Raw genomic sequence first — 22,330 nt, forward strand, 5'->3', positions numbered from 1 at the left:
GTCCTGATTTTTACTTAATATTATATTGAGACCATATTTAAAATGAGAAACAAACATTCATCTGTAGTTGAGGGATGGAGAGATATGTAGATGGGTACACAGATTAGTGCTGATATAGAGTTGAACAACTATTGGATGGAATAATAATGTGATTAATGGAGATATAGTGCTCAGCAAATGTCAGCTATTGAGGGATATAGATAGTTAAATCAAAGCAGATAGATGCATGGAAGGGTAAATGGAGGAAGGGAAAGAAAAAAACTACAAAAATAGATGCAGTCACTGAATACTTGCAGTAACTGAGCATTCCACACTGAAAAATAGTCTAATGTCCTTTGTGTAGTATTCAAAAATTTCTTTAATTTGGCCTCAGAAAATGTTTTTTAGATTTATCTCTAGATTTATCTCTCTCACTTAATCCCTTCAGTAACCTGTGCTCCAATCCCACTGATTTCATCATGTTGTTGGAATTGGATTAGGTGAAACCACATGAAATTACTGTTTTTATACATCAAAGATAATTGAATATCAGAATTTTCATGTGGCTTAACCCAAGAGATGGATCTATTCTGGGAGAAGAGGGTTAAAATAGATGAGCAGATGAAGCAGTAGGGAAAGACAGCTGTGTGGCTAACTAGGCGGGCAGATGAGCAAACTACAATGAGATAACACTTGTACCTATACAAAAGCAAGAACAAAAACAAAAAATGGGAAATAACAAGTGTTGGAGAGGATGTGGAGAAATCGGAACACTCGTATATTGGTGGCATGGATGTAAAATGGTGCAGCTGCTTGGAAAAAGGTTGAGCAGTTCCTCAAAAAGCTAAACATATGACCTAGCAGTTTTACTCCTGGTTACGTACCCAAAAGGACTAAAAACTGGGGCTGACACTTGCACACCAGTGTCTGTAGCAACAATATTCACAGGAATCAAAAGGTGGAAACAACTCAAGTGTTCGTCAGTAGATGGATGGACAAACAAAATGTGGTATGTACACACCATGGAATGTTACTCAACCACAAAAGTAATGAAGTACTGATGCATGCTGCAACATGGGTGAGTCTAGACAACTAACTATGCCAAGTGAAATAAGCCAGGTACAAAAGGAAAAACTTTCATGATCCCACTGATATGAGCCATCTAAAATAGACTTTTTCATAGAGACAGAAAGTAAGATGTTATAGGAAAACCCAAATGAACCTTTCAGACAACCCAATCAATTAGAAGTTAGCAGGGCTGAGGTGAGGGGAAGTGGGAGTTATTACTAAATGGTTATAGAGTTGCTGTTTGGGGGGATGAAAAAGTTTTAGAAATAGGTAGTAGGAGTGGTTGCAGCATGTTGTGAATGTAATTAATGCCACTGAAGTATACATTTGAAAATGGTTAAAATAACAATTTTATCATATATATATATATATATATATATATATATATATATATATAACTGCTCTAAAAACAGCTTAAAAATTGATGGATGATGGTTGTACGCAATGGGTGAAGGAGTGGATTTGAATAGTAAGTATAGTATAGTATACTAAGATACTATACTATATAGTAAGTTAGTATACTATATATATATACACTATCTGGTAAGTTAGTATACTAAGATACTATATATATTTTTATATATACTATACTATACTATACTATACTATACTATACTATACTATACAGTGTAGTATACTAAGTAAGTATAGTAAGATGAATAATTGAGCAGTTGGGAAGCCCTGTTAAGGGCGAATCAGTAAGGGCAGACTAGTGGGCATATGGATGCTAGAACAGATGGATGGAAGCTGAACAGATGGAGTGAGAGGTGATGGATGGAGAGTGGAGTTTGAGCCACAGTGATTGAGAGAGCCTGTCTAAAGCACCCTTCTTTGCCACAGGCTCTCTGCAGCTGGACCTCAACCACATGCCCAAGCCCGCCAAGACAGCCGAGAAGTGCTCTGTGGACCAGTTGGAAGACACTCTCCACCCAGAGCGGTTCGTGTCTCTTTTTGAACAGAAGACAGTGAAGGGCTGGTGGCCCTGTGTGGCGGATGAGGGTGAGAAGAAGATCCTGGCGGTGAGTCAGCCCCATCTGGCCGGTGACTCCTCCATAGAAATCACAGGCACAGGCGTGTTCCTCTCCCTATCTCCTGCCCTCCGTCTATTTTCCAAGACCTGTCCCTCTTCCTTGCCACTTTCCAGCCTTCCCCTCCTTGAGGGTTGTATCCCAGTGAAGCCTGTTTAAATCAAAGGGGCCTTAATCTCTGTGGGTCCTTTTTAGTTTATACCCTGCTCTGTGGCCTTCACAGTGATCGTGTCCTGGGTCCCCCTTTGGCTAGACTTCTGAAAGAGGACAGGCATCCTGCCGCTCCCGTTTAAGCAGGACCCTACCAGGGCCCTTCCTTGAGGGCTATTCCCTCCGCCCAGAGATTGTAACAGTCTGTCCAGGGGTGTGACTGAGGACCATGAGGAATTGTCCTGCCTCTGCAGGGGAAGTAAATGACAGTTTATTATTGTCCCTCAGTATCCACGGGGGTTGGTTCCAGGAGCCCGGTGGACATCAAAATCCACAGATGCTCAAGTCTCATAGTTGGTCCTCCATGGTTGGTGGAATCTGTGGACTGAAACCTGCAAATGAGGGCCAACTGTATATTTATTGAAATAATGTGTGTATAGGTGGATCTGCATGGTTAAAACCTATGTGGTTCAACCCCTCAAGTGGCCCTTGAAATAAAATATCCATGTTGTGTAACAAATTATAACAATTAATAAGAAACACTAATGTCTCAAAAGAAAAGTGAGTGCAGTGCATGCATAGATAATACACAAAGAAGTAGAGTGGCCATTAAAATTAAGAAAGTTCATTTCCCCTAGTAATTACATAAAGGAATATTTTAAAATGTGAAAACATCTTTAATGTATTATAGTAGAATGTTTTAAAAACAGAAATGCTCATTGCTGGCGAGGATGCAGAGAGACTCCCCCCTCATTTACTTTTGCCCGGCAGGCTAATGATTTTACATTTGGGGAAACAATTTAGTAATATATAACCTGAAACTTAGCAATATTTATTCCCTTTGAAATTTTTTATCCCACTTCTAAAATCTTTCCTAAAGAAATAACCTCATTAAATTAAAACTTTACGGTTCTAGGGTGTTTGTTGCAGCATTTTTTATAACAACAAAGAGTTGGAAACAACCTAAATGACCAAAATAACTAGTTTGCTAAATAAATTATGGTCAACCATTGTATAGAATGTTTTATAGCATTAAAAGCAAACTTTAAAGAGTATATAATTATATAATAATAAAATATATTATTTTAAGCGAAAGAAGCAAGCTATAGAACTAAATATACACAGTATGGTATTTCATATACTTGCAGAGAAAAATAAGTCTGAAGAATAAAATATTAGGAGTGCTTATCTTTACATAGAAAAAGTATGAGTGACAGTATCCTTTCTTTATATGTGTCTGTAGTTCCTACATATTCTGCTAGGAACAGGTACTTTTATGATCAGATTACCCTGTATCATTTTTCAAAAAAAATCATAAAGTGACCTTGACATCTGTCCTGGCCTGGTTCCTCTCCAAGCCACGGTACAGAGCCTTTGTGTCCCTGATCAGGTCCCCTTGTCCCCACAGGGCAAGCTGGAGATGACCTTGGAGATTGTAACAGAGAGTGAGCATGAGGAGCGGCCAGCCGGCCATGGCCGGGATGAACCTAACATGAACCCCAAGCTTGAGGACCCAAGGTTGGTGCCCGGCCCCTGACCGCTGACGGCCAAGGGGACTGGGAGGCGTAGCCACCGTAGAGGAGGCCCCCACTGCGTAGCCACACAGAGGCCCCACGGCCCAGAGAAGGGTGTGACTTATCCCAGGGTGCACATCGTTAGGGAGCAGGTGCCCGACATCCTTCCAGAACAGGTTGGGCTCATCAGTTCCTTCCAGAAGCAAGCGCTGTTGAGTAACTGGTGGTTGCAGGCCAAGGATGCTGTCATGTGGCTTGCATATGGAACCGTCCCTACTGGGTCATCTTAGCATCCTCACTTTACAAATGAGAAAACAATCACAGCAAAATTAAATAAGGTCATTCCAAGGAAAGTGGCGAAGCTGAAATTCTCACACCTGGTCTGATTGACTCTGCAGCCTGACCGAGGTCTTTCCCCTGAACAAGCTGCCTCTGTGGCTTTCTTGTGGTGTCAGTGTGGCTTTCAAAAGGTCTTTCAGTTTTCCCACCTGTGAAATGGGGGCCTAGCCTCTGCCTCCCCTACCTCCCAGATAAGGAATATAAGCCAATCCAGTGGATGTAGAAGCCTTGAAGACAGTTATTGGAGCCTGAAAGACGGCTATTAGTGGTAGGGGTGTGTGTGTGAGTGGTCGGGCTGCATTTGCTGGGTCTTTTCCCACGGCCTGCTTAGCTCAAGTCACACTTAGCACAGACAGCCCACTTTGTCACAGCGCTGTCCTGACTGCCACGGGCTGGTCGAGCAGCGAGAGGCATCCCTACCCAAGGATGCTGGGATCTGGGTGGAAAGATGAGGGAGACCCAGGAGAGCCAGTGGCATGCAAGTGAATATCAGAGTGGCCATTACTGAGACACAAAACTTGCCTGCTCTTTGAACTGTGAGGCTGATCTAGGGGAAGGATCTGAGGTTCTTGGTTGTGAGAGACCATCACCTTTCTGGGTTCAGTTCCTGCCATCCTTCCCTGACCGTGGACCAGCCACGTGCATCTAGGCCCGTGGCTGAGCTCATCTGGAGCTCATGGGCCATAGCTCAGTGAAAGTGGAACCCCTTGAAGCTCTGTCCAGTCCCAGGCCTCTAGTCTGTGACAAGTCCTGTGTCAGGAAGGGGAGAGCGGCAGGGAAGGTGATCTGGACAGGGTGGCTGATAACTGGGTCCCTGAGGGTGTGTAGGGTTTGACGGCATCAAGAAGAGAAGGGGGCTGCGGGCGGGCTCATGCTGGAGCAAAGGCTGGGAGAAGAAGGGGATGCTGATGCAAAGGTCTGGGTCTGGGGCCAGGGGCCAGGGGCTGGAGGCTGGGTGGGTCTGGGGGCTGGGTATGAAGGGCCAGGGTGATTTGGGAGCAGGGCTCAGAGGGAGCAGCACTGGTGGGGATACCCTGCTGACCTCTGGGATCTCCCTTGCAGGCGGCCTGACACCTCCTTCCTCTGGTTCACCTCCCCGTACAAGACTATGAAGTTCATCCTGTGGCGGCGGTTCCGGTGTGCCATCATCCTCTTCTTCATTCTCTTCATCTTCCTGCTCTTCTTGGGCATCTTTGTCTATTCCTTCCCGGTAAGCTGGCCCGAGGGGAGAGGCACAGACCCCATCTCCGGGGAGCTCCTGGTCTGATGTGGGAGGCACAGCTCTTGACCTCCAGCAGCTCCTGGTCTTGGAGGAGCCTCTCATTGTCCTCCAGTGCACTGAGTGTCTGATGGAGAGGCAGCCTCTGTCCTTGGGGCGTCCGTGGTCTGAGGAAGGAGACACGGGCCCTACTCTGGGGGTCCCCAGTCTGGTAGGAGACCCTTGGGGAGTTCTGAGTTCTTGCCCTTAATGGGGAGACACAGTGTGCTTAGGGTGATGGGCTGTGTAATCAAGGGCAGAAGGTGAGGCCCTTGGGCAGCCGAGCGTAGGAGAACCTTGTTGAAGGAAGGTGTGGAGCTTGGTCAGGAAGGGAAGGGAAGGTGTGGATGGCAGAGAAGAGGGGAAGGCCCTCTGTCTGTGAGGATGGCACCTGCTGAGGACCTGGAGAGGCTCTTAGTGTCCATCTGAGGACCTGAGAGTGTGCTGTTTCCTGTAGTGGGGTGGCATGGGGCGGAGTGTGAGTGAGGAAGGGGTAAGCCAGGAGCCTTTCCCCGGCGCAGTGAACACCGGGCCCCTTCCCCCTGCTGAGTGCCCGAGAAGCCAGCTGATGCCTGACAGAGAGCGACCAGGGCTGCGTGAGTTGGGGCTGCTGAGCCAGCTCCGCAGGCCCCTCCCAAAGGAAGGGAATCTGGAGCTGTCTCCCCTGCCCAGGCTTCCTGGGTCCTCACGGCAGCCCCTGAGCGTCTCTAGAACCTCAGACCTTGGAGGGAGCACAGGTTCCCAAGCTGATACCTGAGTTTTAATCTCTTCTAAATGTCTAAAACTTTTTAATATGAAAAGTTCAAATCCTTGTACAAGTAGAGGAACGGTGTGAATGGAAAGAAGCGGACACCCAGGGAGGGGAGAGACCAGCTCAGGGCTGCAGGGCGGTCTGTGTACAGCTCCAGGCCAGGGTTCCGGCCACAGCCCTGGTCAGCAGCAGGCCGCCAGCCACGTGCACGGTCCCCACAGCAGGCAGTGGAATTACTCGCCTGTGAGCTCTTTGCTCTGTGAGTCCTCCAGGAGAAGGAGGGGTCCCAAGCGTCTCTCCCGGCATAGCTGGCGAGGCCTGGTACCAGCAGAGAGCCTCCCGAGGAAGAGAGTTCAAACGGCAGAGCATCCCCTTCAGGCCCTGATACCACGAACTGCGGGAGTAGCGGAGGGGAGCTCTGGTTTGGACACCCAGGCCCTGGCACCCTCTGGGCCCTGAGTCACAAAGGAGGGTCTAGAGCCGGGGTGGCCATGGGTCGGGCTGAGGGCCAGGCTCTTTGAGCTGACTGAGACTTTTGTGAGGCTCAGCGAGAAGACTTACATTGGCCAGATAGGCCTGAGGCTCAGGGGTGGGTGCGGTTATGGGGGTCAGGCTTGTTTGGTTTGGGGGCCCTCTTGGTGAAGGAAGACAAGTTACAGCTATTAACACAGGGTTAGCTACTGGGCCCTGGAAGGGCAAGAGCAAGTGGTGCCTAGAGCTTAGCTGCCCTGGCAGAGACCTGGGCTCAGGGGTCAGGCCCAGGACTCCACCTCCGTGCCTCTGCCCCTGGAGCAGGCCCAGGTGGCCAGGTTGGGGAGGCGCAGTGCCCCTCGCCTGGCCTCTCCTCAGGCTCACCTGCTCTCATGCTGTTTATGCCCAGCCACCGTTGGGTTCAGGCAAAGACTTTGTGTCCGGGAGCCAAGGGTGAGCTCTGTGGGTGATGGAGAGGGCGGTGAGGCTGGTGCTCTGGTAAGCTGGCAGTCCACGAGGAGACACGGTGACGCCAGGACCACGGGGAGAACAGGGTGCAGCCTCGTGCTCCACGGTGAGGCTGGGCCAGAGAGTGTGGGCAAGGCGAGCTGGGGTACCCCACGCTCCTGAGCAGGTGGTCTGAGAAGCAAGCTGCAGCAGCTCCAGGAAGCATTGCAGAACCCTGGGCCAGCTGCAGGTCTGTTGGGGAGAATCTGCCCCAGGAACATTCTGGTCTGAGCATCACTGTTGTGTGAGATGGAGCTGCATGTGGAGTCCTGAGCTGGTAGCTGCTTTTGGCTCTGCCAGTGACTCCCTGAGTGACCTCGGCCGGGATCCCCATCGGCATGAGGCAGGGCTGGGCTGGGTCAGCACTGACCTGCTGTGACTAGCACTCTGCGAAGGGGAGCTGGGTGGGGAGGGGGCTGCATGTCAAGCCAACCTTTGCTGAAGAGCCAAGGAGGGCAGGGCTGGGCCCTAAGGAACATGCCCGCCTCCTGGCTATGCCTGGGCTCGCCCCTGGCCAGCCGGGCCCCACCCTGCAAGGCGCTCGGGCAGCAGACTGGCCTCAGGGACCTGGGGAAGGGGGAAGGAGGTCCCAGCTGCCTGGCTGGGAGACAGAAGGAAGATTTCCAGTCACTTCCAGCCTGCCACCCTGTCTCATCTCAGGGGCAGCCACAGCCCCAGACCCCGTGGGCAGGCCCTGGGCAGAGCCTCTTCCCTGTCTCCTGGGTCCCCAACAGCAGCATCCATTTCTTTTGAGATCGACTGGGAATTGTCCTCTTCAAATACTAGCCCTGCCTTCTCTCCAAGGGCTGGTGTGTGGGCTCGGCTCCCAGGCGAGGGCTTGGGGGCAAAAGGGGCAGCCTGGATCTGAGGCTACTGATGCTCTCACCTGGAGTCCTTTGCAACAAGCTGGGCATGTCCATGTGGCTTGGTCACCTGGTGGGTGCTGGACCCGTGCCCCTAGCCTAGCTTGCAGGTTTTGGGGACGGAGGCCTTGGTGGAGAGGGGCCTGCGGCCAGGGCTGCCACCTCCTCCCCTGCGTTGACCTAACCTCCCACCCCCTTGGAAATTCCCCCGGGAGGGGGACAGGAGGGCAGCCTGTCTGTTCCCCACCCCCAGCTCTCCCCCAGAGGCCGCCGGGAGCAGGGCCAGCGTGGGGAGGCAGGAGGCGATCTGGCGGGGAAGGAGCGGTGGCTTTGTTTCCAGAGTTGGCTTTCCCGGGCGGCGCTGGGGAACATACTGTCCCAATTAGGAGCCCTGTGTTGTGTTGTATGTGTTTTCATGGTTTTAGGGGGGAGGAGTGGGAAGGGGAGATTCCTGTCAGTCCTGCAGCAGCCAGGGCTTAATCAGGGGTGACCCGTCTCCAGGGCTGGCCTGTGTTGTGGGTCATCCTTGTGCACCACCCCTGCCCTCACCTCTTTCTCTGCTTTTGGGGCAGGAGCATGGGGGTCAACGAGCCCGGGATTCCTGTGTGTGGGGAGTTGGAGGAGGGTGGGGAGAATCCCAGCCGTGCCTTCGGGCCACCTGTCTGATGGAAGGGGCCGGGCCTGGCCTGGCTGGGGCAGAGTCCTCTTGCAGAGCGGAAGCTGGGAGTGGGCCCTGATTGATGGGGGAGAAGACAGCAGTGCAGGCGCCGTGGCCCCCAGGAGAGTGCGGTGTGACGGCGAGGCTGGGAGGGTGCAGTGTGGAGTGTGGAGTGTGGCCGAGGGGTGGTGAGTGCGAGGTCCAGGCAGGTGGCTGAGTCCTTTCCCAGCTCCTTTTTCCCAGCAGCTGTCACCACCTGTCCCTGCCTCCTCCCTCCCTCTCTCCAGAACTATGCTGCCATGAAGCTGGTGAAGCCCTTCAGCTGAGGACTGCTGGGCCCAGGACTGGCTTCCTCCTCTGCCCCGCTCGGTAGCGCTCCTCCAGATGTTCAAGCCTGACCATCAAGCCGGGGTGGGCAGATGGACTGGCGCACACACCAAGTGTTGGCGACGTCGAGCCCTGGGATCAGCCGCTGTCATCATTTCTTTCTCCCCTGAACCGAACCGTGTGGGATCAGCCCATGTGTATTTCAGCATAAAACAGGTGGAACCACAAAGCAGCTTTGGTGTGTGTCTCTGTGGCCCCTGAGTGGGGTGACGTGCAGGGATGAGTCTGGGTGGGCGGGGTGTGGGGTGTGCCATCTCTGCTCAGAGGTCCCACTGGAGCTGTGGATCTTTTGACAAGAACGGTGGGGGTGGTCTGGGCTTTGAGGCTTAGTGTCGGCCTGCCTGGAGACCCAGCTTGTTCTGCTCCCGGACTCTGCCCCCTGCCCTGCGCCCTCCTCCCTCTGGCATCTCCTTTTTCTCGCCCACACCTCTGTCTGCTTGGGTGGGCAGTTACCTGCACCGCGCCTGGAAGAGGTTTCACTTATGCACACGGAGCCCCAGAAACTCTGCAGGCAGAGGTAGCTGCTGGATTCCTGGCTGTGACCTTGTCTCCTGTACTCTTGGGATGACTTGGGGTTCTCTCCCTGTTTCCTCACCCTGCTCTGGTCTGGACAAATGCACCCTTTTCTTGTGATCCGAGCATTGCATTAGCCGTTGGTCTGACATCTCTTGCAGGGATCAGGCTTCATCTACAGGAGCAGCAGGAACACACTTAGAGAAAAACCAAAGAGTATGAAAACATTGTTTCCAAAAAGAGGCCTCTGCCTCTGTCGCCTGAGGGGCTGAAACTCTGGAGCTCAGCCTGGTGGCCTGCTCGCCTGTTACCCAGGAGGGCTGCTCTTGTTTCCTGCTGTGAGCTGTTCCCGTGGCCCAGGCCCCAGAGTGAGCCTTCCAGCCCCTCTGGCTCTTCCCTGCCTGCTGGGACCCAGACAGGCCCTGCCTTATCTCACCTGGTTGGTGGGACTAGGGGTGACTGGGACGGGGCTGATGGCCTGAACCCTCCTGGATGAGGGAGCTACAACTTGAACACAGAGTGGTTCCCTCTTCAGGAGAGGTTCTGATGGACGATGCCCTCGGTGTCCAGCTCCCCGTGGGCCCTGAGAACCTGGGTGGCCCGTCCTGAGACCCTGACACCTGAACCCCGGAGCCATGTGGCCATTCCTTGCACAGAACAGGCAGCAGGGCCCAGGGTCACCCATCTCTCCTGGGTCGTGAGCCTTCCATGAATATCCACCATGGAGGTGGTGGACCAGTGATTCCTTGGGAAGGACTGGAGGTAAAAGGAAGAGGTGGGCCTGCAGCTTCAGGAGGTGCTGAGAAAGCTTTAGAGTCTGGGGAGACCTGAGAATGTCTGAAGGTAGGGAGGAGGAAACCACTAGGGAGGGAAGGGTCAGACATACAAGAGAGAAAATGGGATAATTAATGGAACCAGCTTCTGGAGAAGGAGGGGTGGGTGTTATCTTGGAAAGAAAGTTCTCTTTTTCTTACAGGTGCAAGAAGGCTGGAGGAAATATATCCATACGTGGGACTGTCATTTCCTTTATTCATTTGCTTTTTCTTGCTGCTTTGAGTTGCAGATAATAGAAACCATTACTTAAATTAGTAAAAGGACTATAATGGCTTTACAGAAATGAAATTTCAGAAGGATTGGCTTCAGGCAAGGGCTGAGCCAGCTCCTCAGTTGGTCACCAAGACTTTGCTTTCTCTCTCTGCTCTGCCCTTGTCAGAGTTGGCTTCTGTATAAAGCTGACTCTATTCCTTTGGAGTCTGGAGTTAAAACTGCTCCCTGGAACCCTATAGGCCACCAAGCAAAATTCAGGGGGAATGAGGAACAGATGGTGAGGGGACATTGTGTCCAGTACATGTTTATTGAGAGAGTCTACACAGCAGCCCTAGAGCAGGTTCTGAAGATATAGCAGTGAGTTACTTATGACTCCTGACCTCCCATAATTCCCAGTATTGGGGGAAAAGTGAATCAGGAAACCACGGTTATTTTTACTCTTAGGAGCATATCAGAGATGGGACACCCCAGGGCAGGGAAAGGATGACATCTGAGTGGAGCGTTGAACTGCCCCCGGTGGCGAAGACTGGAAAGCTGTGCTGAGCAGTAGAGATAGAGACCAAGACTCTGGCTGTCCAAGAGCCCAGAATCTTTAGGGTAAGGCTGAGTGTCGAAGGGCCTGTGTCTGCAGCTGAGGAGTTAAAACTTCATTCTGGAGGTGAAGAAGAGGCACGGAAAGAACTCAGACTGGACTGGCCTTGGTCAGAATCGTGGCTTCTCAGTGCTTGTCTTGGGAGACAGGTATCTTCTGGGAGCACGTGATGGAGCTTCAAGTTGTGCAAGCCTATGGCCTTTGACAGGGTGAGGTTCCAGTGGTCTCACTTAGTTCTCAACAAGGTCTGTGATCACAGGTGGTGGAGAACAAATGCTCAGGATGCTGTGTGGCCAACTATAGAGGCCCTTTTAGAAGGCTGGTCCATTAGTCCAGGAGCCAATTGGCAAAGGTCGGAAAGGAAGGGTAGGAGTCATTCATTCATTCACTTAGTCATTCAAGATGTACATACATACATACATGCACACACACATAGAGCCATCCATGTACCAGTCAAGGTGCTAGGCTTTAGAGATATAATGCTGAGCAGGCTTAACAGGGTTCCAGAGCTGACAATTGAGGGGGTGGGGGAAGGCAAACAGATAGGTAAAGGGTGACAAGGTCAAGGGCTGGGTGTAGAAAAGACAACAGAGACAGCAAGGACTAACCATGACCAGAAATGGTTTAAAGATCTGTAGGAGTGTCCATAGGGCCCAGAGCTGTTGTTCTCAGCCAGGGCTGATTTTTGCCCCCTTGGGCACATTTGACAGTATCCAGAGACAGTTTAAAAAAAGTTTTTTTTAATTAATTAATTAATTTTTGGCTGCACTGGGTCTTTCTTGCTACACATGAGCTCTCTCTAGTTGAGGCAAGTGGGAGCTACTCTAGTTGCCATGTGTGGGCTTCTCATTGAGGTTTGTAGAGTTTGGGCCCTAAGGCATGCAGGCTTCAGTAGTTGCAGTGCACAGGCTTAGTTGCCCCATGACATGTGGGATCTCAATTTCTGGACTGGGGATTGAACCCATGTCCCCTGCACTGGCGGGTGGATTCTTAACTGCTGGACCACCAGGGAAACCCTTGGAAGATGGTTTTGATTGTCATGACTGCACATAAATAGGTAAGCATGCTACTGGCATCCAGGAGCTACTAAACACCCCTCAGATCACAGGACACACCCTCCTGTCCCAAATTATCCAGTCCAAGGTGCTGATGGCACTAATGTTGGGAACTCTGGCATAAAGACTGTGGGCTGCAGAGACTCTGAGTGGTGAGAACAAGCAGGCCTGGGGGATTGACTCGTTAGGGCTGGGGTGCGGGGTGGGGGGCAGTGGGGCAGTCCCACTCGCCGGTTTCATGAGTGGTGGGACCATTCATGAGGTCCATCTTGGACAAGAAATTTCAGACATCTTTGGGGTGCCGTCAAAATACTCTTCCTGCCCTCCACGTCTCCCTGCTGGTCAGTCTCTTCTCCCTTCCCAAAGTTCTAGAAAGCATCATTTACACTTGCTATCTCCATGTCCCTACCTTGCATTCACTCCACCCACTGTTATCTGACTTTGTTCCTGTGGCGTAGTCAGTGGGTTTCCTTTTCAACAGTCATTCTCTCTCTTTGCCCCCGTGTCCTTGTGCTGAGAAAGGAGCCCAGTCCCCGTCCTCAGGGAAGGAGTTGTATTCAATCAACTCAATCATAGTAATTGTCCTTGTTGATGATTGGTTTGGGAAGAGGTTTGTGATTCATATATGGTCAATGAGGTGAGAGGAAGGTGGTGGTGATTACTAATAGAAAGGTGCTGGAAAAGTTTCTTAAAAAGTTAGAAATAAGAAAGAACACACAAGGAGGCAAACCTTCATCTTTTGTCTTTTAATCTTGTTATGGAAAAAAGGTAATGCCTGGAGCTATGGCTGCTATCTTGTGATAATGAGGGGACAAGCCCGAGAAAGAAAGTTGACACGCAAGATGGCAAGAACCTGTTGCTCCAGGAAGCTGTCAAGAAAGAACCAGCTCTGGAACTACCCTACTTCCAGAGGTCTTGTTATGTGGGATCATAAATTCCTCATTGTTAAAGCCGTCTTTGGTTGGGTAGTGTGCTACCCACAGTTCAAATCATCGTTGTTGATAGATTTCATTCTGCTCCCCTGAAGACTGTTTTTACTGCAGTTGCCAATAACCAGGGCGGCCGTGTACAGGCACCACATCTAAGACATTATGAGTTTATTATTTATTATAACAATTTTCCCACAGATGGCAGTAAAGTGTTTTGTTCTAATAAAATCAGTGTGTTACGGTTTTCTGATAGAAGTAAACTACCTTGAGGAAAGGGCACCTTTTTCTAATTCACACCAGGGCCCTGTCTCCCCTGGTTGTTAAATCTGTGGACGCTTATCCTCCCGACTCTCTGGAGCGGCTGGAAGCACTGCACGTGCTATGCTTCTTGATACACTTGCGGTTTTTGGCTTCCATGGCACCACAGTTGACCGATATTCCTCTTTCCTCTCCGGCCTTGCCTTCTTCGTTACTCTCTAGTGTTCCCCAGCTCTTACCTGGGCCCTCGTTCTTACTCTGCACACCGCCTCGGCCACCTTACTTGCTCCTGTGGCTCTGATTGCTCTCCAGGCTACCGACCCTGGAACTCCTACCTTGAGCCCCGTTTTTGCCCTGTGCGGCAGCTGTGTTATCCAACTGCTTACCCAGTGGACACCTCCCGCAGAGGGACTTAACAAGCGCTGCAAACTCACCCCCCCGCCTACCACCCCCACTCGACATCCCTGTCCTCCACTCCGTGAGAACAGGTTCTGCCCTGCTGTTCCCTCCATGGACCCCATTACTGGAGTTCAGCGTGTGGGAGGCATCCTTGAGTCCTACCTCCTCCTAAACCTATATCCCAAACATCAGCATTTCCCACAAATTTCCCGGCTCTTGAATCTCTCTGGATCAAGCTACTTTTCTTCCCAGCACCGCCACCTCCATTTACGATCAGGCCCCCAGCAGGTTGGTCATTGGAACCTAGGTGCTGCCCCATCAGTCTTCTCCTTCCCCATGCCTCAGTTCTCTGTCCACGGGTAGCCAGCCCTGGACCCAGCGGTGGCCCCCTCTCCCAGCCCCCATCCTCACAAGGGAGGTCAACCACGCTGGCCCAGGCTTCTCCGAGGATGATCCTTCCGTCTTTCCTGCCTCACCTGTTGCTTGTCCCTGTGATCTACTAGATGGAATCCGGAACAAGTCTGACTTTGGCCCGTGGCTCTGTCTTCAGCGTGGCGCCTTCCTCTGGGGGTCTCCTGTGACCTGTCCTGGTGCCCATCTGCCCCGAAACCCCGGCCCACTTGTCTGTCCCCGCGCCCTTCCCACCCCTACGCTGTGCCTCCAGGGCTGAAATCACATCCTGGTCCTTAATGAGATGTCTGCTTCCTTCACTAAAGGGACTTTACTGAGTGTTTCATTGCATGGTCTCTGTAAACAGGCAGGCCCTCGGAGCCATGGCAAATTGGATTTTTATGTTGTGAAATTCGGTTAGTTTTCAGCGTTTGAGACCTATTCTTTTGCAAGGTGGAGAATCACTCTCATCTGTTTAAAGAAAAGGTTCAGTAAAACTTCATATGCCTTTTAAATGCAGAATACTCAGTTTCCTGCCTTTATTTTCTCTGCTGGTGTTTTGAAGAGAGATATTCTGCTCACATGCATGGACACACACGGACACACACACACATGCATGTACACACACATCATTTTCTGTTCCTTTTCCAGGGCTCTGTGGACAGTCCAGGCTGGGGTGACAGGGAGCTTGGACAGACAGGAAGAGCTAACTGTAAGCACAGCCCTGGCCTGCAGCCCCCTCCCCACTGCCCCTGCCCCCAGGGAATGCAAACTTGTCTCAATCCTCTCTCCACGTGTTTCATAAATGCAGGATTAGGGGATTTCCAGGGAACCAGGTGGGCATCCCCTGCCTGGGACGTGGGGACAGCCCAGGAAACATTTTTTTTTTGCTCTTGGATGAGAACAGGGTAAGGGCCAGGGTCTGCTGCCAGGCGGGCCCTTAAATGTGGCTGAAACTCCCACATGAAGAGTGGGAGCCTCCCTCTCCCTCCTTGCCGGCTTGCTGCTGCTCCATCCTGTCCCCTGGGGACGTCTTGCTGCAGTTTCAGGGCCTTGCGGCTTGGCCCAGTGTGGGCTTCATGCTGTGTCTCTGCCTTTGTTTTGGTCTTGGTGTTTCATGGTGTGCGTCTGTGTCTGTGTGTGTGCATGCACACATGTGTGTGAAAGATGGACGACAGTTGAGGCAGATGTAGAAAGAGACAGATCCATGGTGAGAGACAGAGGCAGAGAGATGCACAGAAGTGCAGTGGGGACGAGAGAGAGACCAGAGCCTTTCTTGCATGCGCTGGATGGAGCTTGGCCTCAGCTGCCCTTGTTCCTTCAGAGCCGGCTCTTTTCTGTCCTCCGCACTGGCTCCCTAGCTTATTTGGTCAGACACAGAATATAGGAGGAAGAGAGGGGCAACCTCCCTGGTCTGGCCACCCCACATCTGGCCAGGGAAGCGTCACATCACATTTCCCTGGAAACCCAGTAATTCCTCATAGGCTCCATCAGTTACCTCGGGCCCCGTGCCCCTTCACTCTGCAGGGCTGGCCAGGGTGTGTTTGGGCTGGGGTGAAGCAGGGCGCCGGGGCAGTCTGACTGCCACTCCCAGCCTGGCTGGTTTCCCCACGTTTCCATCCAGAGTCTGGGGCGGGAGCCTGGTCACCCCTTCCCAGGGCAGGGTCAGGAGCCCGCCGGGGCCTCTGGGGGCCTCTCCTGAGGTGACACGCAGTGCCTGGCACATTGTGAGTGCTCCATTCCCTTTGAAGAGGAGCTCTGAGCTGCCTGGGGTGTTGGGATGAGGGAGAGAGCTGAAGAAGGGCAGGTGGGGGTCTCCCCTTTCTGGGGGACTCCTCCACGGGGAGGGTGACATTGGCCCCATTTCTTCCTTCGGCAAGGACAGGGCTGGTTGCTCTGTGGATGTGGGAAAGTGCAGCTTCCTGTCAGCCGAGCAGTACCCACCACACGGGCTGTCTCGGCCACCACGTCTGGGCTTTCCTTTCCTGGAGAGCAGTGTGACCTCAGCTATTCTGCCTGCCACCTTGGGAGGGGCTGGGTAACACAGTCCCCCACCAGTGACCAGAATGGGGATCCCTATAGTAGTGCACACTAGAGAGACCCCTAAGAGACCCCACCCCACAGAGACCCCTTGGGCAGATGGTCAGGGCCGGTCACACTTGGACCCACCCAGGAAGCCCCGTGCTCTCTGGGACGTGGTCGTACACGCAGTCACAGTCACAGGCGCATGCCTGTGTGCTCAGGACACACGTGCTTCTGTGTGTATGTGTGTGTGTGCGTGTGTGCATGCGCGTGTATGTGTGCATGTGTGTTTCACATTTTTGGTCAGAATATACTCTGGAAACCTAAGCAGAAAAGAGCATGTGAATGTGGCCATCATCAGGGATAAATTAATCCCAGACATGTAAAGGGTTTTCTTTTTTCATTCTTAGCCCGACTGCAAATTCAATTATAACTCTCTGCCAGCTACTGAAATGAGGGGACTGGTACGGACGTGGCTGAGCCTGGAAAGCGGGGCAGGCCAGGGGACCCTCTTGCTCCCCTCCCGCACCCCGCTCCCCTGCTGTCCAGGACCCAGGAAGGAGTTGCAGTTACTCTTGGATACCACACACGGGCAGAGCTTTGGGGCAGCAGCCAGGTACCAACCAAGAACATGGAGCCGGTGGAAGCAGAGCTGCCCTCTGAGACCTGGGCGAGGAAATGACCACATGTGGGGTCAGATCACAGGCTGGCAAAGGCTCTCTCATGAGGCAGCTGGTCCCAGGGCCTGGCCAACCTAGGTGGCGCATGAGTCCACCCATCCGGGGAGAGAACCAGGAGACTCACCTTGCCCCCTTGGCAAGGCTTTTTATCTGCCATGGCTATCAGGGCTTGTGGCCGTGAAAGCCTGACTTTCCCCTCACCCTCGCAGGCAAACTTCTGATGGTGATTTGGCTGCCAGAGCCGGTCTGTCTGTGGGGCGATGCTGCCGCTGCTCACTTGCCCACTGTCTTTAATGCTTGTACACACACCCTTTCAGAGCTCTGCTAAGGACAGTCTCCCCTTGGAGCCAGACCCGCCTCCCTCAGACACACATAATAGGGTCTCAGCCTGAGAGTGTCTGTCTGAGGCCCCTTGAGGAGTCCCACTCAGGGAAACTGCAGCCAGGCTCTCCTCCGTCATAGCCTTCCCTTGGCTGCGGGAGGCTTGGGCATGTCTGCTCCAGGCTGAGAACAAAGAGTGTTCCCTCTCTCCCTGAAGCTTGTTCCTCTGTGACAGCTGCCTTCTCATTTCATTCTTCCAGAGGCAGGGAGGGGAACTGAGTTACTTCAAGGGAACTGCAGGGATGAGGGGGTGGGGGTGGCAATTGGGCATTCCACAAGAATTCCCAAAGAAGGTCAGGTGAGGCTAGTTTTGAAAGAGAACGGATGAGTTGGCGGAGATTCGATTTTGAATAGGGGGGTGGCGGGTTGTGAGTTTGAGGCTAGGAGGGAAGAGTGGTCCTGGTGACATTGAACAGAGAAATTGAAGGGGAGCCAAGGGGCCTGTAGGAAGAGGCCTGGAGGGGCAGGCCTAAGGCTAGAGGTAGGGGCTCCGTCTGCCGCTTCCCTGGGGCCTCTGGGGCCTTTTACATAACCTAGGCCTGGCCAAGGAGAGCTGGATTTTCACAGTTAGGCTCAGGCTGCCAGAAGAATGAGAAAAATGGGCCAGAGGGAACACCTCCACTGCAGAGAATAGGAGGGAGGGGAGTAGGGAGCTAGGGATGGTGTGGGTGTGGGTGTGGGTGGGTGAGAGAGAGAGAGAGAGAGAACTCCGGCTCTGTGAGCCCCTGGCCAGCCCTGGAAGAGCCCTAGCACCTGCCTCCCCCAAGGGTCTTAGAACAAGGAAGCTCCCACTGTATCCAGTCAGTCAGGCTGCCTCAGAAGCCTGGGACCCCATTCCACCAGGTCAGAGAGGCACCTGCCTCTCTCCTTTCTTATTCCCACTAAAGTGGGGGAGCAGGGGCCTCCTAGGAAGACCCAGGTCTTTCCAGCCTCAGTCAGGGTTGAGGATGAAGTCAGAGGTTGGTCAGAGAGGAGCCTTTGGCTACTGAAGCGCTGTGTAGATACATTGTCACCTTTAATCCACACTTGTGAGAGGTAGCTATTTGGAGCCCCACATTAGAGACAAGAAAACAGACTCGGGCAGGCCACGTTTTGGTAAGGGAGGTTATACCCAGCCATGGCGATTCAGAGTCCTTGCTCTCTGCGCCCCATCCCCAGGCCCAGACACCTCCCAGTCTTCACAACTGGTGATGTCCTGACCAGACCCAGAGCCCCCACCCGGTGTGGGAGGTGTGGGAGGCAGCAGGCAGGTGGGGGTGACTTTGTGTGGAGTTGGCTCAGATATGGTGACGTTTTCTGTTTTTCATTCACTCAGCAAGCATTTTTTTTTTTTTGAGCACCTGTCGTGCCCGGGCTCTGCTCTAAGCACAGAATTCTTACCCTTGTAAAAGCTCTCTGTCAGGGAGCCAGACGAAAAAATCATTTCAGGCAGTAATGAATGAATGCTGGAGGAAAAATAAAGCAGAGGGAGAGATAGAAATAACAGTGCGTCATTTTTCAAACAGGTTTGAGGCAAAGCCCTCTGGAAATGCGACACTGGCTGACCTGAAAGAGCGAGCAGGCAAAACCAGGGTGAGGGCACCCCGGGCCCGGGGCGGCACAAGTGCAAAGGCCCTGAGGCAGCGCTGAGCTGGGCTTGCGGGCTGGCTTACACTGGTCTCTACCTGGGGGTTGGTTGCCATCCCCCCCACGCCTCATCTGGAAATCCTGGTCTCCGCATTGTCATCAGGGTTCACCCCTGTTGCTCTGTGTGGACTGACGAGGGCGCCTCCCCCACTCTGGGCCCGCGGTGACCCAGACCCCCGCTGGCTTCTTCCCCAGGGTTGGCAGCTTGGGGAAGTGCTTCCAGCATTCACACTCCTCACTGCCCACTCTAACCCCTGCCGCCAATTCAGGCAACATGCTACTTCCAGATGGGCAAGGGTGACTATTTATTCTATTGTTAAAAATAGCTTTTATTGGTTTTTGTCTTATTACAAAAGTAATATACGTTCATTATAGAAATCTGAGAAAACAGCTAGCAAAAGGAAGAGTATAAAGGAGCCACTAACGAATCCCATTACCCAGAAAGAACCACTGCTGGCACTTGGGTATCTCTAGAATTTTCCATGTGAGCATAAAATATATGTTAGTATTTTTTAAAAATATGACCTCACTGTTTATAGTGGTTTGCAACCACCATACTGTGACTATCCATCCGCATCACTGAGTGTGCCTCAACCGCACGGCTTTATGGCTCCATTACAGTCTATCATTTGGATAAGCCAGGGTTTATTTAACCAGGCCTCTATTGATGGACTTTTAGGTAGTTCCCCCTGCCCCCACCCCCTCTTTGAGTGTCTTGTCCACAAGGTTTTCCCCTAGCCATTCTAGGAGGCTATCTGATGTGTCTGGAAACTTCTTGAGATGTGATGCAGGGTAAGACACCTCTGGATGCCAGAGGTCAGGATAGGGGTTTGGGCTGGTGGGTGGGTCTCTGCTTCCTTCTCGAAAGGAAGGGATCAGGAGCCCTTTAGATCTTCTAGCCCCCCCAAGCCCAGGTAGAGTCACTGGGAAGACCGAGGAGACAGGATTTAACTAAGAAGACTGTGTTTTCCTTACGGTGTCCATAAACAGTGCTGCTTCTGGAGAAAGGAAACTTTAGACCTCTAGCCTGTCCGCAGCAGGCTTGGGGCAGAGAGTGCGAGGGAGGGATGGGAGGGGAACTGAATCCTGGAGCAGGGAGGGGCATGGGAGCCTAGGATCTCCTGCCCCGAGCAGAAGGTTCCAAGAATCTACAGAATACAGATGCTCCCAAAGCCCTGCAGGAAAGCTGCTGCTGCTGGTGGGAAAGGGGAGGACACCCAGGGGTGTGTAGTGCCGTATGGACGGGGGGGCTGTCGAAGTGTCACTGATGGTCCAAACCCTTCTTGCCTCCTCATGAAGCTGTCTCTGGTTTCTCCACCCGAGCAGGCTTAGAGACTTTGCTGTCATAGTTTGTGTCTCGTTCAGAGCCTTCACACTTGCTGCTCACCATCCCACTGGTTCCTGGCGTCAGCCTGAACTTGACTGCCAGCTCTCAGGATTTTCGCACTGCCATCTGTGAGACCTGGGGCAGGCCTGCTCCCTGCTCCACACACACCAAACGTGTAGTCATCAGACCCCCTTGGGAGAGTGCGTGTGAGGTCCAGGGGCCAGGAATGCAGAGTGTGACATTTGATAGACACTTATTTTAAAAATACTGCTTTCGCATTTTCTTCTCTCTCCTTAGGCGAAGACTTTGAGGGGAATAAAATGTCTTCACCATCGCTTATGTCTTCCCCTATGCCTCAGTGGGTCTCCACATACTTCAGGATGTGCACCATACTTCAATGGGGTAGGGAAGAAAATATTTATAAAATCATTACCATCACTTTTGCCCAATTTGCAGTGTTCAGATTGACCTTGAACTTCATTTAGGCTGTATGGCAGTTGGGCATGGGTTTTATGTCATGGGATATTAGAAGCATCACTGTTGTTTATCGGTGTTTTTGTTTTTTTTTTTTTTTTTTTTGCGCATTAGCTTTTGGTGTGAGCCTGGTGAAGTGAATTGACGGATTACATTATCTGGATTTATCTAAAGTGACCCTCACAAAGAGGACACTTGGCTTAGAAAGATTCCTTCCCAAAAAACACTCTGGCTAAAGATAAGTTAACAAAACAGACAGAAAAGAAAAACAGATTGAAAAGAAGCTAGCAATGCAAAGCAAAAACGCCGGACAGAGTGGGTACACACATCTCCTAGCCCAGCAAGGGCTCAACTGACAAGTTCATTAGGAAGCAAAACAAACTAACTCACAGCAATGAGGACTTAATCAGATCTGACCAGAAGTCAGTGACAGAAACAGAGATACTGAGAGAACTGGTTGAAATTAGGCCTGTACTAGTGAACCTTGTCCTAAACATCGGCTCATGGCAGTTATAATTTATGGAGAGATAAATAGCCATACACTGAGAGTGTTCGGATTTTTTAGTGCTATCAAAGGGTTTGGAGCCCCCTGCCCCCTGGCCTCCAGCACCAGGCCTGGCCCCCAGCGGGGCTCAGGAAGCTTGTGTGGGGCTGACCTCTGCTGTCTGTGAGTGTGTGTCTGTAGGAGGTTTTTATGGCTGTGCAAGTGTTCTGCTCCCTCCCGCATCTCCCTTCTTCCCCCTGCCCCCCATTACTTTTCCTCTCATTTATCCCCTCCTGCCAGTGGGTGCCCCTGCCTGACCCTCATTAGCTCAAAGTGTAAAAACCATTTGTCTGCAGCCCCCTTTCTCCCCACCTCCCCACGCTGGGGCCAGGCCCTTCTTTCCTCCCATGACTGTCTGAACCCAGGTTGCTGTGGTTTTTATGAATTAGATCCAAATCTGCAGGGCCCCAGAGAGCAGGCAGGACTTTAGAGGATAGACTCAGGGCTGCCCAGAAGACCTATAAAGAATGGACAATGCTTTTGGGGGAGCCCAGATCTGCCTCTCTCTCCTCAGAAGGCTGCACAGGCCGTGCACCACTCACCTCCAAGGGCCCCAGCCTTCAGAGCAGTGATGTGGATGACACCGCCCCTCCCCAGGGCTGGGTGGGGCACGCCCAGTACAGCCATGTGTGGATACCCCCTTTCACCTCTCTCCTTTCCATCTCTGCCCCAGCCTCTGGGGCAGCTCCTGCCTCAAGGACCTCTGGGCCCAGCCTTCCCATCTGGGAGGAGTGACAGGGAAGAAGGGTGGGAAACTCAGCCTGGGATTAAACCAGATAATCAATGTTAAGTGGTTGGAAGCATGTAGAAGTGTTTGCTGAGGTGCATATACCACAGGGGGAGAGGGCCTGTGGCCTTTGGGTGCGGCACTGAAGTTGCTGGGGATGGAGGGGACCACATTCTTCTCTCGCTCAGGCTGCCTGAGGGGCCACCTGCCTGCCTTCCTGAGGGCAGCCCCGCAGGGCGGGCAGAGGCGAGCCAAGTGGGGGTGTCCCTCCTTCCCCCCACGCTGGCAGTGGGCCCAGGGGAACCCAGGAGTCAGAAGTGGGCCCAGGGTTTGTGGCCAGGAGCCCAGCCTGGCCTGGCATAAAAAGGTGCTTGAATTTTCCTCACTCAGGGG

The 22,330-nt window shown here is 52.3% G+C and overlaps 1 protein-coding gene across 23 annotated transcripts in view; it reads left to right on the forward strand.

Moving 5' to 3' along the window:
- Window positions 1-9,142, forward strand: part of DYSF (dysferlin) — a 218,481-nt gene extending 209,339 nt beyond the window's left edge. For all 23 annotated transcript variants that reach the window (XM_065929506.1, XM_065929513.1, XM_065929517.1 and 20 more), the window contains 4 exons: window positions 1,888-2,066; window positions 3,634-3,743; window positions 5,141-5,288; window positions 8,874-9,142. In XM_065929506.1, coding sequence (XP_065785578.1) covers window positions 1,888-2,066; window positions 3,634-3,743; window positions 5,141-5,288; window positions 8,874-8,912 — 476 coding nt within the window. In that variant the 3' untranslated portion in view covers window positions 8,913-9,142. The remainder of the gene's footprint in view (window positions 1-1,887; window positions 2,067-3,633; window positions 3,744-5,140; window positions 5,289-8,873) is intronic.
- Window positions 9,143-22,330: the final 13,188 nt, after the last annotated feature.

This window comes from Muntiacus reevesi, chromosome 3, assembly GCF_963930625.1.
Source record: "Muntiacus reevesi chromosome 3, mMunRee1.1, whole genome shotgun sequence".
NCBI lineage: Eukaryota > Metazoa > Chordata > Mammalia > Artiodactyla > Cervidae > Muntiacus > Muntiacus reevesi.